We start from the raw sequence: 14,042 nt of genomic DNA on the forward strand, positions 1-14,042 counted from the left end.
CATCAGCCGACCACTGCCAATTACTCGGCAGCATTGTTGACATGCCTTTTGCCATTTGCATCGTTTTCGTATTGATTTGTTTAACTCTCCGCGTTTTTTGGGCTTCCAAACCGAGCTGATTCGCTGCCCCATGCCCCATACACTGCATTTTTCTCCCACGGCCCAAAAAGCGTGTGAATGGCCCAAAAGGCCGCATGAACAACAATCAACAATCAACAGTTCAGTTCAATGTGCCCATCAAAATATGTCAAAAATCTATCGCAGGGCGAGAATCGATCGGAGATTCTTTCATACAGAAATCAGTTGCATTCCTAAGCGTTCTGTAGGTCAGTTATCGACCTAGTTTACGTGTTGTGCACAGGTAGTTATTGGCTTCTTAAATGGGAGTAAGGCGTTGCTTTAAGTGCACTTTTTCAGTTATTAATAAATAATATTTCCAGCTATAAAAATATAAGAGTTTTCTGTTTTGTTCTACAAATTGTAAGTAATATATTACGAGCTGTTTAATATTTATTTTTTATATTTACTATAAGCAAAACCAGCTATTTGACATGTTTATTAACTGAACAAGAAGCAAAAAATTCCCAATGACAAAAAGCAAAGCAATCGCTCTGCGATCGGTTAGATCCACTTTTGGGGCAATTAAAATTCGATTGAAATCGCCACGAGGTGAACATGTTAATGAAAGATCGCCACGCCTGTTACCACAATCACACACATTTTTCCCACACCAATTGGCAATCGAATGGGGATTTCAGTGACTTGGTGATTTGCTGACAAGGGGAGTACCAAAAAATAAATAAAACACCGATTTATCGGCTTCCCGAGTTCACTCTTCAAACTCTTCAAACAAAAAAGCGCAGCGCAGTCGCATTTCATTTGGGATTCCGTGAGCGTTTCGGTTCAAACATAAAATAAATAAAAATCAGTACAATTCGAAGAGCTGTTGTCGCCTTTGAGCTTTTGCGACAATCACTCACGTTGCCATTTGGCGGTTCCGTCTCAGGTCCCCCCCCTCCCCTCTATAGCCCCCTTGGCACCCCCCTTTGCTCCACCCCTGTGTCCACACCCTTTCCCCAAGCGTTCAATCATCGGCGATTGCCTTTGAGGCCCGGCTTCATTCGCTGAACGTTCTGCGTATTGAAATGAAATTTGTGTCGCTCGACACGATGACTTATTCAATTATTCGATACGATGCCCCACGTGATTGAATTATTGAACTAAGTTCGAGTTCACGTGCCATGTGATTTCTTCAAGCTTAATATAGTTGCCTATTTGCTTGCAAATATACTTTAAAATTTCTTCAAGCTTAAAATAGTTGCCTATTTCCCTGCAAATATATCTTAAAATATTCTTTAAACTTAATACAGATGCCTATTTGCTGGCAAATATATCTTAAAATATTCGTAAAGCTTAATATAGTTGCCTATTTGCTTGCAAATATATTTTAAAATTTCTTAAAGCTTAATTCAGATGCCTATTTTCTTGCAAATATATCTTAAAATATTCTTTAAACTTAATACAGATGCCTATTTCCTTGCAAATATATCTTAAAATATTCTTAAAGTTTAATATAGTTGCCTATTTCCTTGCAAATATATTTTAAAATTTCTTAAAGCTCAAATAGTTGCCTATTTGCTTCAAATATACTTTAAAATTTCTTCAAGCTTAATATAGTTGCCTCTTTGCTTGCAAATATATCTTAAAATATTCTTAAAACTTAATACAGATGCCTATTTGCTTGCAATTATATTTTAAACTATTAAAGCTTAATATAGTTGTATAGTATAGTATATAGTATATAGTTGTAGTATATCTTAAAATATTCTTAAAGCTTAATTCAGTTGCCTATTTACTTGCGAATATACCTCAAAATAGATGTGTACAGTTTTCTTAGCTTTTAACAAGTAGATAAACTTTTAATAAGTTTTTAATCACACAATTAAGAGTTAATTCGATATTTCATATCCATATTTTCTCGGTAAACTGAGATATTAGCTTGGATTTGGCAGCAATTTTCGCATCTGACTGCGTTTGTGTGCTAATATCCTGAACAGGTGTCTTTCGCAATCGTTCGCTTATCCTTGCGATACTTTTATCCCCATCTCCAGATTGTTTTTCCGCAGGACCGCCTCGTACGATTCGTAGGTAATCCTCTAGGCTCAAGGACCTGCGAGTCTGAACCGATTCCAAGTTGGTGTCATTGGTGTTGAGACTCGCCAGGAATTCGGCAATGGTGGCGTAGTGAACGCCATTGCGCCGACATCGACTGTATTCCAAGTCCCGATCACTGCTGCTCTTCCGGATCTGATCTCCGTCCATTGTGATGACTTTATGACTTTATGACTGTACGATTTACTTGAAACGAATAATTTGGCAGTGCTTTAAAGTAATTTTTGTGAGCGCTTCACTGGCAGCAATATAGTTATATACAACGTGGCCAACTTTGTCAAGAAACATATACTATTTTATTGGAAATAAAACTAAATGTTGACTTAAAGCTTGTATTGCTGCAATAACTAACTTGATATGTAATGTGCAAATAATAGAATGTTTCTGTGACTTTTAGACGCAAATTAATTTAAAGCAATAAACATGTGGCTTTTCCTTTTCGGATAAAAAATTCCAAGGGGAAAAGAAAGCCCCCCTCTCATTTGACAGCTCATTTTGCATAATTGTGCGACGCGACGGGCGGCGCATACAAATCGATTATTGAACTGAATTCCTGATATATATATTTTTTATGGTTTGATTTATGATCGCCATGCAGTTGTCAGTCAGTCAGTCAGTTTGTCAGCCAGTCAGTTTGTCAGCCAGTCAGTTTGTGAGGCAGTCGAAGGGTGAAGCAGCACTCAGTTCTTTAACGATTGAGCATCAAAAATGCTAATTGAGCTGTTTATCGATTTGTCAACAACAATAACCCGCAAACAAAGTCGAACAATGGCCACATCAGCGGCGAGAATGTCATTTGTTCATTGTTGCTCGTTTTTGATGGGGCTTTTGGGACCAACCTCCCCTTCCACCCCTCTCAAGTGGACCCCCCCCACTCTCCTCATGTGCTCCATGGAGTTTTATTGACTATTAAAATTGTGTCAAAATGTGTTTGAAATTTTTTATTGTTAATTATACGCGACGGGCGTAATGTGGAACCAATAAACAATATCGCCCTGGCAATTGAAATTCGGTATTAATCGTTTGTTATTTTCTTTCCTTCTTTTTTTTTTTTTGTTTTTATTTTTGGGCTTTTGTTGTTGTTTTGCTTTGGAGAAATACTGGGAATTAATTTGCCGAACTAATTAAAGTATGAGGCAGGCAAGCATGAAACCGAAACAGAAACAGAAACCGAAACCGAAACTGAAATCAAATCAAAATCGAATTCGAAAAACACTCAAATGAATAGACAGGCGGATCGGACAAGCCGACAAGTTGTAGTCCCACATCCAGGTGCTGGGCACTACACTGAGAAAAATAACAAAGTCAAATAAGATGGTTATTTGTAAATTATTGAAAGATAATTCCATAATTAGCTAATTTCTAATTATTTATAAAATACAGCTTCTTCTAAGATAATAGAGTAAGTAGCTAAAGTAATTTCCGCTAATTAATATATATTAAAATATATTAAAATAAAAAAATAAGATTTTTAGCAGTGCAGCAGCAAATTCAAAAGCAAGCTTTGGCTGAAGTTTGAATAATGAGCCCTGAAGATAGAGCCCGTGGCAAATACCGATTTCACTGACCGCCCTGAGTGAACCGACAGAATGAGAATACTGACTGAGTGACTGACTGAATGACTGACTGAATGACTGACTGAATGACTGACTGAGCGAATGACTGAGCGAATGACTAACTGAGTGACAGAACCGCAAAAGAGATCGCGGGGGGCTGGCCAGGCGGATCCTGACTGACATTTGATTATTGGCTTCCAATTTGCTGCAGCTCTCGCTTTGTTTTTATTTTCCATTCAAGCGCAAATTGCGTGCCTGGCAATTTGCAAAAATCCAACAAAAAAAATAAAACAAAAAATAACAAAAAAAAGGAGCATATACATATGTATGTATAGCCAGGTATATCCAGGTGACGGAGCAACAGAGAAGGAGCGATCAGCGAACAGAAGTCAAATTGTGGCCAACATGGAAATTAATGGAGCAATGGAGCGGCGGCGATCGAAATAAAAAAAATAAAAAAACCAAGAAAAAAAGGCGAAAAATCGGTGATGGAGATGGAGATCACGGCTGCTGTTGCTGCTGTTGCTGCTCCTACTTTTGCAGCAAAATCGGCGGCAGGAAAGGAGTTATTAAGACAGAAAGGGATGGCCAGAGGTTGCCACCAGGGTCTCTACCTTTGGTTTTGCTCTTATTTTGCGCTCTGTTTTCCATTTAATGAAGGCAGTTCGATCGATTTGGCTGGCTGCGAATCGTGGCAGCCCCACCTCCTCCTCCTCAGCCTCAGCCCGAACCCAATTTCCAGTTCCAGTTGCAGATTCGATTTTCAGCGATGGCACCTTACTGTTCAATTTATTCAGCTAAATCACACATATTAAGCATATAAAAGAGTTTATTTCACAATTGATATTTTTGCATAGATATTGCAACAAGTGATTAACAAAGAAATGGCACAGTTATAGTTTTATATGTTTCATTATTTCAGTTTGAAATGTTTCGTGTCACGTTGCCGTCGTTGAAATCGGCCAATTCAGCGACCAGTCCTCGGCACAATTTTAGTCGGTAGTTGTTGGTAGTTGGTAGTTGTTGCTGCCGTGGCTGCTGTTGGCCAGGCCAAAAGAGCCAAAACCAAAAAAAAAAAAAAAAAGGCTATAAGCGCCCAGGGTCCAACCAAACTGAACCAAACCGAACCGAACTGAACCAGCGTTTTCGATCTGTCTGTCAGTCAGCTGCCATTTTTGCTTGGCTCGAGACTCCAGACTCGAGATTCAAGATTCGCGAGACTGAAGACTACTCTGCAGCTGAAGAAGCTGAAGAAGCTGAATGAGTGAAACTGGGGGGGATCTGGCCAAGAAATCAGCCAACCAAGTCGACGAACCAATTGATTGACATTGCCCACAACGCCCTTTTGCCAACTTGGGGCGGTCGTTCCAAATGCTCCCAAATCAGTCTGTCTGTCCGCTCAGTTTGTCCGCTCAGCTTGTCCGCTTTTGTGGCCAACTGTACCGGAAATGTGTGAAAATGCAAAGAGCCATGAATGAATCGCTTAGTTGGCCGGCCAGTCAGTTAGTTAGTTAGACTTCTGTTGAATTATTATGCCCCCGACCAACTACTAATTATACAACAATAATTAATTAAGCCAAGAAGACGAAAAAACAACCAACAAAAAAACAGAAAAATACAGAAAAAAATACAGGCAACAAAACCAGTTGGCCCAAAGCCGAAGTTCATTCAAGAAAAGCTACGGCTGACAATGACAAAAAACAGTTAGCAACCGTCGTTGAGCGGTCAAAGCCGTGTAATTATGAAATTCAAAGAAATGAAGCATTAAACCGAACCATCTCGAAACAAACGAGAAATATGATATATGAAAAGAAAAAAAACACAAATGTTCATAACTAAATTAGCATGGAGCCACCGCCCATTGATAACTCCACTTTGGCTTGGATTTGTTTTACTTCTTTTTTTTTTTGGTTTCTGTGTCTGTGGTTGACAAATTAATAACATACGAAACTAAACCCTTTTTGAAGTGAACCGAGCAGCGCTATAGAGAGTTAGTGCTATAAAAAGCATACTTTGATTGCCACAGCCGAAAACTACGCTTTTCTCACCATTCACTTTACGATTATTTTTACAACTGCGATTATGATAACTTAAGACGCCTTTTTAACAATTTCCAACGAAAATTTCAAACGCGGCAATTAATTTATAGACATTAAACTGAGAGTTATGTCTCTATGCATCCCATGTTAGCTGAGCTCAATGGAAAGTCGTGACAAAATGCGCAGGGCGTTTGAGTTTCAGGAAACTACTAAATACGCACCAAAATTATAAGTCTAAACTATTAGGTTCGTTTAAAAATTAATGTGTTAGGTGCTAGTTATTATCTTATCTGAATTTATAGCTAATTCCCTCTGTTCTCCCTTTAAATCCCATAAGATCTTGGCGAATCAGTTCCAGCAATTTTCCGCGGACAGCGATGTTTGCTGCAACAATTAGTACAACTACTGACACTTTCCTTGGATTTTCGCAGCACTTGCAGTTCGGTTCTCATCGCTTCAATCGAGAAGATTTCCCATTTTCGCATTTACCATTTACCATTTACCATTTTCCCATGCGGTTCGCAATGCCCGAGACGTGTACACATTTCTAATTAAATTTTCAAAGTTGCTTTTCCATTCTGCGCGATTTTTGATTGACATTTTACATTAAATGCTCTGCACCCAGAGCTCGCGGAAAGTGGCCACGGCGGACGGGCAACGTTGAAATTGATCAATTTCACATAATTTCAAGGCAAGTCGGACGCGGTAATGCAAATCCGACAGATGCGACTCTGCAACTCGCTCTACTCGCGACTGTTAGAACATCTTAGATCGCTGTTCTTTTTTCTTCTTTTTTTTTATACTTTTTTTATATTCCTTCCCCTTTGGTTGGGGATGTGTGGATGTGGATTGGATTGGATTGGATTGGATGTGGTGGAGGAAGCTGGACTGGACCTGGCTTATGATTGACAACGACTGGATTGAGCAGCGCTGTAAGCCCAGTCTCCATCCCAATCCCGAACCCAATCCCAATCCCAAACCCAAACCCAAAGCCAAGTGAAACCAAACCAAAACCTAACCAAACAGATCTGAACCGAACGGAACGGAAAACCGAACCCTGGCGATCCGCGAATCCCTGACAGCTCGACGGCCTTTGGGCGATTTAAACGTTTCGGTTTCCTCCCTCACCGCTCCTCTCACAAACACTCAAAAAAAAATTGTTAGATGGAAACTAAAATGATTTCTATTTTAAATTGATTATGCAAACGTATTATATAATATCATTTCATTTATAGCACCTTATCCCGTATGAGTAAATAATCAATTTAAAATATAAATCATTTTTGTTTGACAACAAACTGTATATGTAATGCACAAAACTGTTTAAGAAATATTTAAACAAACTATATATGTAGATAATTCATAAAATTGTGAAAGAAATACTGAAACAAACTATATATGAATGAAAGAAATATTTTAACAAACTATATATATAATGCAAATATTTAAACAAACTATATATGTAAATAATTCATAAAAGTGTGAAAGAAATACTGAAACAAACTATATATAATTCATAAAAGTGTGCAAGAAATATTTAAACAAACTATATATATAATGCAAATATTTAAAATATTTAAACAAACTATGTATATCTATGATGCATAAACTTGTTACAGAAATATGAAAACAAACTATACAGATATAGCATTAATCTGTTAACTTAATATTAATGCAAACCATATAGATATAGACACATAAAACTGCTCAATTTGCCTAGATTTGTTTGCAGTGCACTGCAGCTCACCTGAGCCAGCCCCCACACCCCTCGCCTTTTAATTGCTCGCCGTCTGCTGGATTTCTTCAACTTCTTTTACAATTCTCATTGATCTTTTTTCGAATGTGCGCAACTGTCGGATTTTGTGAGCTGTCAGTGGCTCTCTCTGCCGTGGAGACCGTGCTGCCCCTCTTTGGCTCCCAGTCTCCTCCTGCTTAAGCCTCCCCCCCCCCCCTCCCCCCCCTTCCCCTTGTCTCGTTCTAACCACCCGTTTAACCCCTCTGTGCCCCCTGTGCTCTGGATGTGTGTGTCTGTGGCGTGGCATATCTTTGATTTGCTAATTAACGGTTTGTCGGTTCAGTTTGACATTTGAACATGAGTTCTTGACATTTCTTTTCTCTCTCCGCCGATTTGTTTGGATGTGTCAAGGGGTTAAGGGGGCCTCTTGTGTGGCAGGGGGCACGGGGACGGGTTAAGGCTCTTGGCAACTGAATTTTTATTTGAGGCCGCCTATTGATTTGATTCTGACCTTGGATTGGACAGCAAACGAACTATCATTTTAACTATCATTTTATCATATATATACATAAAATAAAAATAAAATAAAATTATATAAAATTACTACAAAATGCCCTTTCCACTGCCAAATTCCCACCGATTCCGAGTACAAGTCACCGTTGCCACAAATTGATGGCCAGTTGGGATTTCGGACGCGGCATAACATTGTTAACACCTTGACTTTCCCCATCCCGCCGGCCGCTTAATATTAATGATGATGTGGTGTTGATGTTAAGTGCAGTTTAATAAATGAATTGTCTCCCATTCCAGCCTCCGCCGAATTTGCAACATTTGCAGCATTTGCAGCATTTGCAGCATTTGCAGCACATTTGCAGCATGCAAAGAAGTGTTTTCCAGAGGACGAGCATTTCCCGTTGCCCCAAAGGCAGCTCGTAATCCATCAGCGGATTTCGTTTGGGTTTCGTTTGCCATTGCATTTGCATGAGCTCGCAGCGCGAAAAATATTCCAATGGGTGCACTCGAAGAAATGCAAACATTTAATCACACTACAATTGACTCAAATGCACTCTTTAAGTGTGCTGTAATTAGCTAATGATTAGTTAACCAAGCCAATCAATACCCTCTAGTGGCTAAGTCATCTTTGCATGGATATGTTGTTCATCAGGGCTTTGTTTCACTGTGCTGGCGATCATTTGTCTAATTTCCCTCCCTTTGGCTCCACTGGTGCAGCTCATCGCCAGGGCAAGCCTATTTCTTACAACTTCTTCAAACAACTGCAACAACTGGTGTATCATAAACAACAACAGCCAAATCGCAATGTTGCTCTTGCACTTGCAACCTGCAACTAGCAACTAGCAACTAGCAACCAGCAACCAGCAACTTGCAACTTGCGATGCAGCAACAACAGCAACAGCAACAATAGCAGCAACAACTACAAGTTCCTCTGGGGAACCTTTGTGGAAAAGTGTTTTGGAATCTCTCCGCCGTTTCGGTTGCTAACGTCTAACAAGCCAAAGAAAAATGGGCCCAACGCCAACTTTTGGCTAAAGCGCAAACACATTAAAAATTGCTCCTTCTTCGTCTTCGTCTTATTTCTTTGCAACTGCCTTAGATTGTTGCTGTCGCTATTGGTGTTTGGCAAAATACTCTAAGAAATGGAGTAAGTTGTATAGTAACCAACATATTATTATTAATTTTATTCTTAATAATTTTTTACAATTTTAAGTGCGTGGTTTTGCTGATGATTAATAATTTTCTATAGGAAAAACCTACCACAATCAACTGCTTTATTTAATGAATCGCTTTCTAATCTGATTGGAAAAACTGCTTTAATGGATTATAAAAGAATTATTTTCAACGAGAATAAACTGCCACAATGAACTGCTTTACTTTAATGAATTGCTGTCAAATCTGATTGGCAGAACTGCTTCAATTGCACTGAACTGCTTGACAGCTGGTCCAATTGGAGTGTTTTACCCATTAATTATAAAAAACCAACTAGAACATTTCGAATGCGTAGTGTATTTAATTTTCGAACTTTGTTAACTTTTTTTCCAGTAACCATTGTATTTTGGCCTGAGGCCTCAAATGCACTTTGCGAAAAAAGCATTTCCTCCAAACTTGTCTCGATTTTTGCTGCTTGCCCCGCGGCGATTTTAGTGCGAAATAGCTCTCTTTGTGCGAGTTCGCAAGCAGTGCGATACACTGAGAACATTTCGCTGCTCTTTCTCTTCCCAAACCACTCGAATTTGAGCATTAACAAAGTGCTTGCCAATGCAGTTTATACATAAAGATCGTAATATAATAAATTGTTTTCTTATACCAAAGAAGAGGAAACTCTTCCGCATAACTACAAGTATTTTTCACAGTGCATTTTGGTAGTTTGCTGGCGCAGCAACAATTTGCAGTCTGGCCATGCGATTTATCTTTGGGCTGGCAAGTTAATGTGGCAATTGTATGCTAAGCAGCAAATGCAATCGTTTTTTTTTCTATATATATATATATCTTTTTTTTTTTTGGATGGAAGGAAGGGTCGTGAGCGAGGAGGTGGGGCCTTCAAAAAGGGGGCGGGGCTGGGGCAACGGTTTTCATGAATGAATTAGTCGGTGGGCAAAGTTTGGCTCTCGGTGGCGAAAGGGCAACAACTCAATTTACAGTTGTTATATTTGCTGGCCTTTTTTTTTTTTTTTTGCCAGTTCCTGGTGATTTTTCTTCTTTTCTAATGTGTTTTTTTTTATTATTATTTTTGTGGCTGGATTTCCTTTGACCAAAGCGAAATTCCATTGCCCACGGGTCGGCCATTTTTGCGCTGGAAAATTGCCGAAGAAAAATGCAGAAGAATACGCATTCTTCTTCTCGTGGGACATCTCATGGGTGTGATTTTAATTTCATACACAAATGAACGCGAATCGAGAGATACACCACCAACAACACCACCACCAAAAAGCACCAACAACAAATAGAAGAAAAAAAAAAGAGAGCAGCAATAACTCCCACGAAGATTAATAACATAGAGGCGCACACACTCGTAAATAAATAACAAAACAAGAAATACTAAATGCACAAAAAATGAACAATAAGCGCGGGGGGGGTGGGGGGCGAAAATGAAATTTATGCATAATGCCGAAAAGCGCGCAGGCGAATGGCCCATCAAAAAAGCGGCAAATAAAAGGCAAAACTGAAGAGGAATACTCAAAATGAAAAAAAAAAAAAAGAAAATGCAAGAAAAAAAAAAAGAAACAGAACAAGAAAATTCCAAACTAGGAAGAGCAATTGGATGAATTGATGGGTGGCTCTATGTGCTGGTGGGTGGGGTTTTCCACATCCACTGCCATTTCCACTCCCTGTGCTTCTCCTGTTATGAGCACTTGATTTCTGAGACGTGGCTGAAAGTTAAAAACGAATCCTATATGCCCTGCGTTGTGACGAAGGTGTCTGCAAGTATGCAACACTTTTGCAGCTGCTCAATGAGTTGTTGCCATGAGTTATTGCTCATTTTGTTGGCCCCTTGATATTCACATATTTATATTTAGTAACCCAAGTCACTTTCCTTAGCATATCGTCACTAACCAAAACATCAGCAACTTTTCAGTGAAATCTGTCGCCTTGATCCCAGTGAAATATACCCAAATGGGCAAATGGGCCACATCCTTGCTCGTACATCAAGGATCAATGGCACGTAGCAGCACTAAAGTTATTAAAGCCATAAGACACACAGCCAGGCGGACGGGCGCCCGCAATCCAATCTCAATGCCCAACCAGCCAGGCGTCCATATGCAAAAAAAAGCAAAAAAAAAGCAAAAAAAATACAGAAATATCTTATATATTCGTATGTAAAGATGTACGTGCATACGTATTTTGCATATACGTACAGATAAATTTATTATAGATGTGTGTGTGTGTGTGCGGCTGTGAGTTTGTGTTTTTTGTGAGCGATACATTTTGACGCACCCCCTCTAGAAAACCACCTCTCCCCCCCTGTCGACAACTAAACGGAGCTACACGACTTTAAACCCATCAAACCATTAACAACAACAACAATAGGACGGGGACAGCTCTGCCATCTACACGTGCACTGGGAGAAACTATAAGCTAATAGCACAGAACAGCAACACTGAATAATTACAGTTAGAACAGAGATTTTTTATAAAATGTTTGGAGAATGTAACTTGTATATGCAACTTTATCTTTTTTTTTTAATATTATTACTCATATTTCTTTTCTGTGTAAAAACGCCATCCCTTCCCCAGCATGTGAGTACAAATTTGCGTATGAGTCAACGGCAGCGACGTTTATCTTGCAACCACCACCCATCAGAAAGCACAGGTATGCACCCCTGCCACGCCCCCAGTTTTCAGTATTCAGTCACCCATTCCGCCCACTTGATATGTATCGCCGTTGTCGTCTACAGTTATAAAATATATATGAGTGGGGGCGACAAGGGGCAAACGCTTGGCTCAAGAAAAATCGACATGGCAAACGTGTCGGAAACGTGTCGCAAATTTGTCCGTCGAACGTCGAGCGGAATCGGAATGGCAACGCGTTTGCCCACTTTCCGGGATTACGGAGCGGTCCATTACGGACTTGTACTTCTATATAAACTTACGTAAACCAGGCATCAAAAAAAAAAACACAAAAAATAAATGAAGAAAAAGCAAGCAAAAAAAGTCCTGGTTTTGGTAACAGTTTGCCTTGGCTTTGTTTTAGAATAGTTCTGGTTTATTGCATGATTCTTAGTTCGACTCACTTTTCGAAAGTAGTTTAATGGAATTTCAAAAATTACCAGTTACCAATTACCAGCATCTGCAAGTGTGTTATTCAATTAAAACGCATATATACATATATATACATATATATACCGGTTTTACTGCTGAAATTAATGTGGTTCTGCTTAAACGTTCCCGGGATTTAGGATTCTATATTCGGGATTCAGGATTCAGGATTCAGCATTCAGGCTTTAGCATTCAGGATTCAGGATACAGCATTCAGGATTCAGGCTTTAGCATTCAGGATTCAGGATACAGCATTCAGGACTCAGCCTGCACACAACGATGAGAGCTGGTGCTATCCGCACATTAACGCCCGTAACGTAATTAAACAAAAATAATGGTCTCAATAATCAAGGCAGTGCCATTAAAGCCAGCTATGCAGCTACCCCTTTCAATTTTGGGCCTTGCCTTTTTTCCGGACTCCACTGATTATTTGCTCTTAAGTTCCAGTTCCAACCCCCTTTTTTAGATTTACACACATGGAGATTTATGGTCGGGATGGGAGGCCATCCATGTACGCTCCACATTCTGTATCAAAAATCAATTAATGGCAATAATTTTAAAATTAAAACAATTCTGTGCGCCGTACCGCCAACATGTGTGAAATTTAATGACTTTGAAGATATTTATGGAATTAGACCAAGTCTTGGGCCCAAAGCCTTTCTGCCATTTCGTTCGCAATTATCGAGTATATTGCGTAGCCGCCCCTCTGCCCCTCCCCCGCTCCTCCCCCGCCCCCTACTACCGAATCGTATCTGAAATGGTCGCCTTTTTGTTGTAATTAGATGAGCAGCAGCAGCGCAAGGGTTTAATTACATTTTGAATAGGAAATTTATGAAACAAGTTTCGGTTCGGCTCAGTTTTTGGGTTCAGCTCTGTTTTCGTTTCAGTATCGTTTTCTTTCTTTTTTTTTTTGGTCCTGCAGCTGAAGTTTTCCACAGGACAAGTCATTGTCGGCATGTGTGTCCCATTGTCGCCATTCGCATGTATTTAAATACATATATATTTGAATATATGTACCATATATCTATCTACTCTTGTGGACTTCATCTTCATCTGTGTCGCCATCGATCCGCACCCTGCTCCCCTCTTCTCCCCTTGGATTTCCTCTCCTTTTGGCGTCTGCCTGGGCTATTATCCTTGCCCTTGGGCAGCAGACTGCGGAAAAATCTTTGTTTCATGTTCGAGGTAAGGTAAATATTTATAATTAGTGCGGAAAAGACTGCTCTTAGCATAAGATCTTTTGCAAAAATATTTTACATTCGCTTTAGTTTTATACACTAAAATAAAATAGCAAATAATGCAACTTCAACCAATTGTTAGCATTTATAATTTGATTTTTCACAAATAAACAAACAAAATATCGAAACGGCCACAGGCGGGATCGGTTTTCCGCAATATTTTCCACCCGATTTCCTGCATTTTCGCAACCCTAAGCTGAAAGACAAAAGTTAATGGCATACACACATATGTGTATATGTATATATATATATCTATATATTTTTGATAGATATAATTACAAGCAAATATGCCGCTAACGCTGAAAATTCGCCTCAAATTGAGTTTCGCCATGGGTTTCGGGGGTTTTGTGCAGATTCGGTTTCAGTTTTGCCCGTCGAATGTTGTTCAATTAACGTGGCTGCGTTGTTTTTGTTTTGGTTTGTCTGTCGGCGTACCCCGCACCCCGCTCCACTCACCCCTCTTCCTGCACATGGCAAAATTGGCAGCAAAATGACAACCGCGAGCGTTTTCCGCCGACTGCAAAATGTGG

At 39.6% G+C, this 14,042-nt stretch overlaps 2 protein-coding genes across 4 annotated transcripts in view; one reads left to right on the plus strand and one right to left on the minus strand.

Moving 5' to 3' along the window:
* LOC120456589 overlaps positions 1–14,042 on the plus strand; it is a 45,719-nt gene that overhangs the window by 20,061 nt on the left and 11,616 nt on the right. The gene's annotated exons all lie outside the window — the stretch shown is intronic.
* Positions 1,889–2,452, minus strand: LOC120456591. Its single transcript, XM_039643501.2, has one exon. It carries the CDS (start codon positions 2,320–2,322, stop codon positions 1,963–1,965), a length of 360 nt encoding a protein of 119 aa, XP_039499435.1. The 5' UTR covers positions 2,323–2,452; the 3' UTR covers positions 1,889–1,962.

Source organism: Drosophila santomea, chromosome X (assembly GCF_016746245.2).
Source record: "Drosophila santomea strain STO CAGO 1482 chromosome X, Prin_Dsan_1.1, whole genome shotgun sequence".
NCBI classification, from domain to species: Eukaryota; Metazoa; Arthropoda; class Insecta; order Diptera; family Drosophilidae; genus Drosophila; species Drosophila santomea.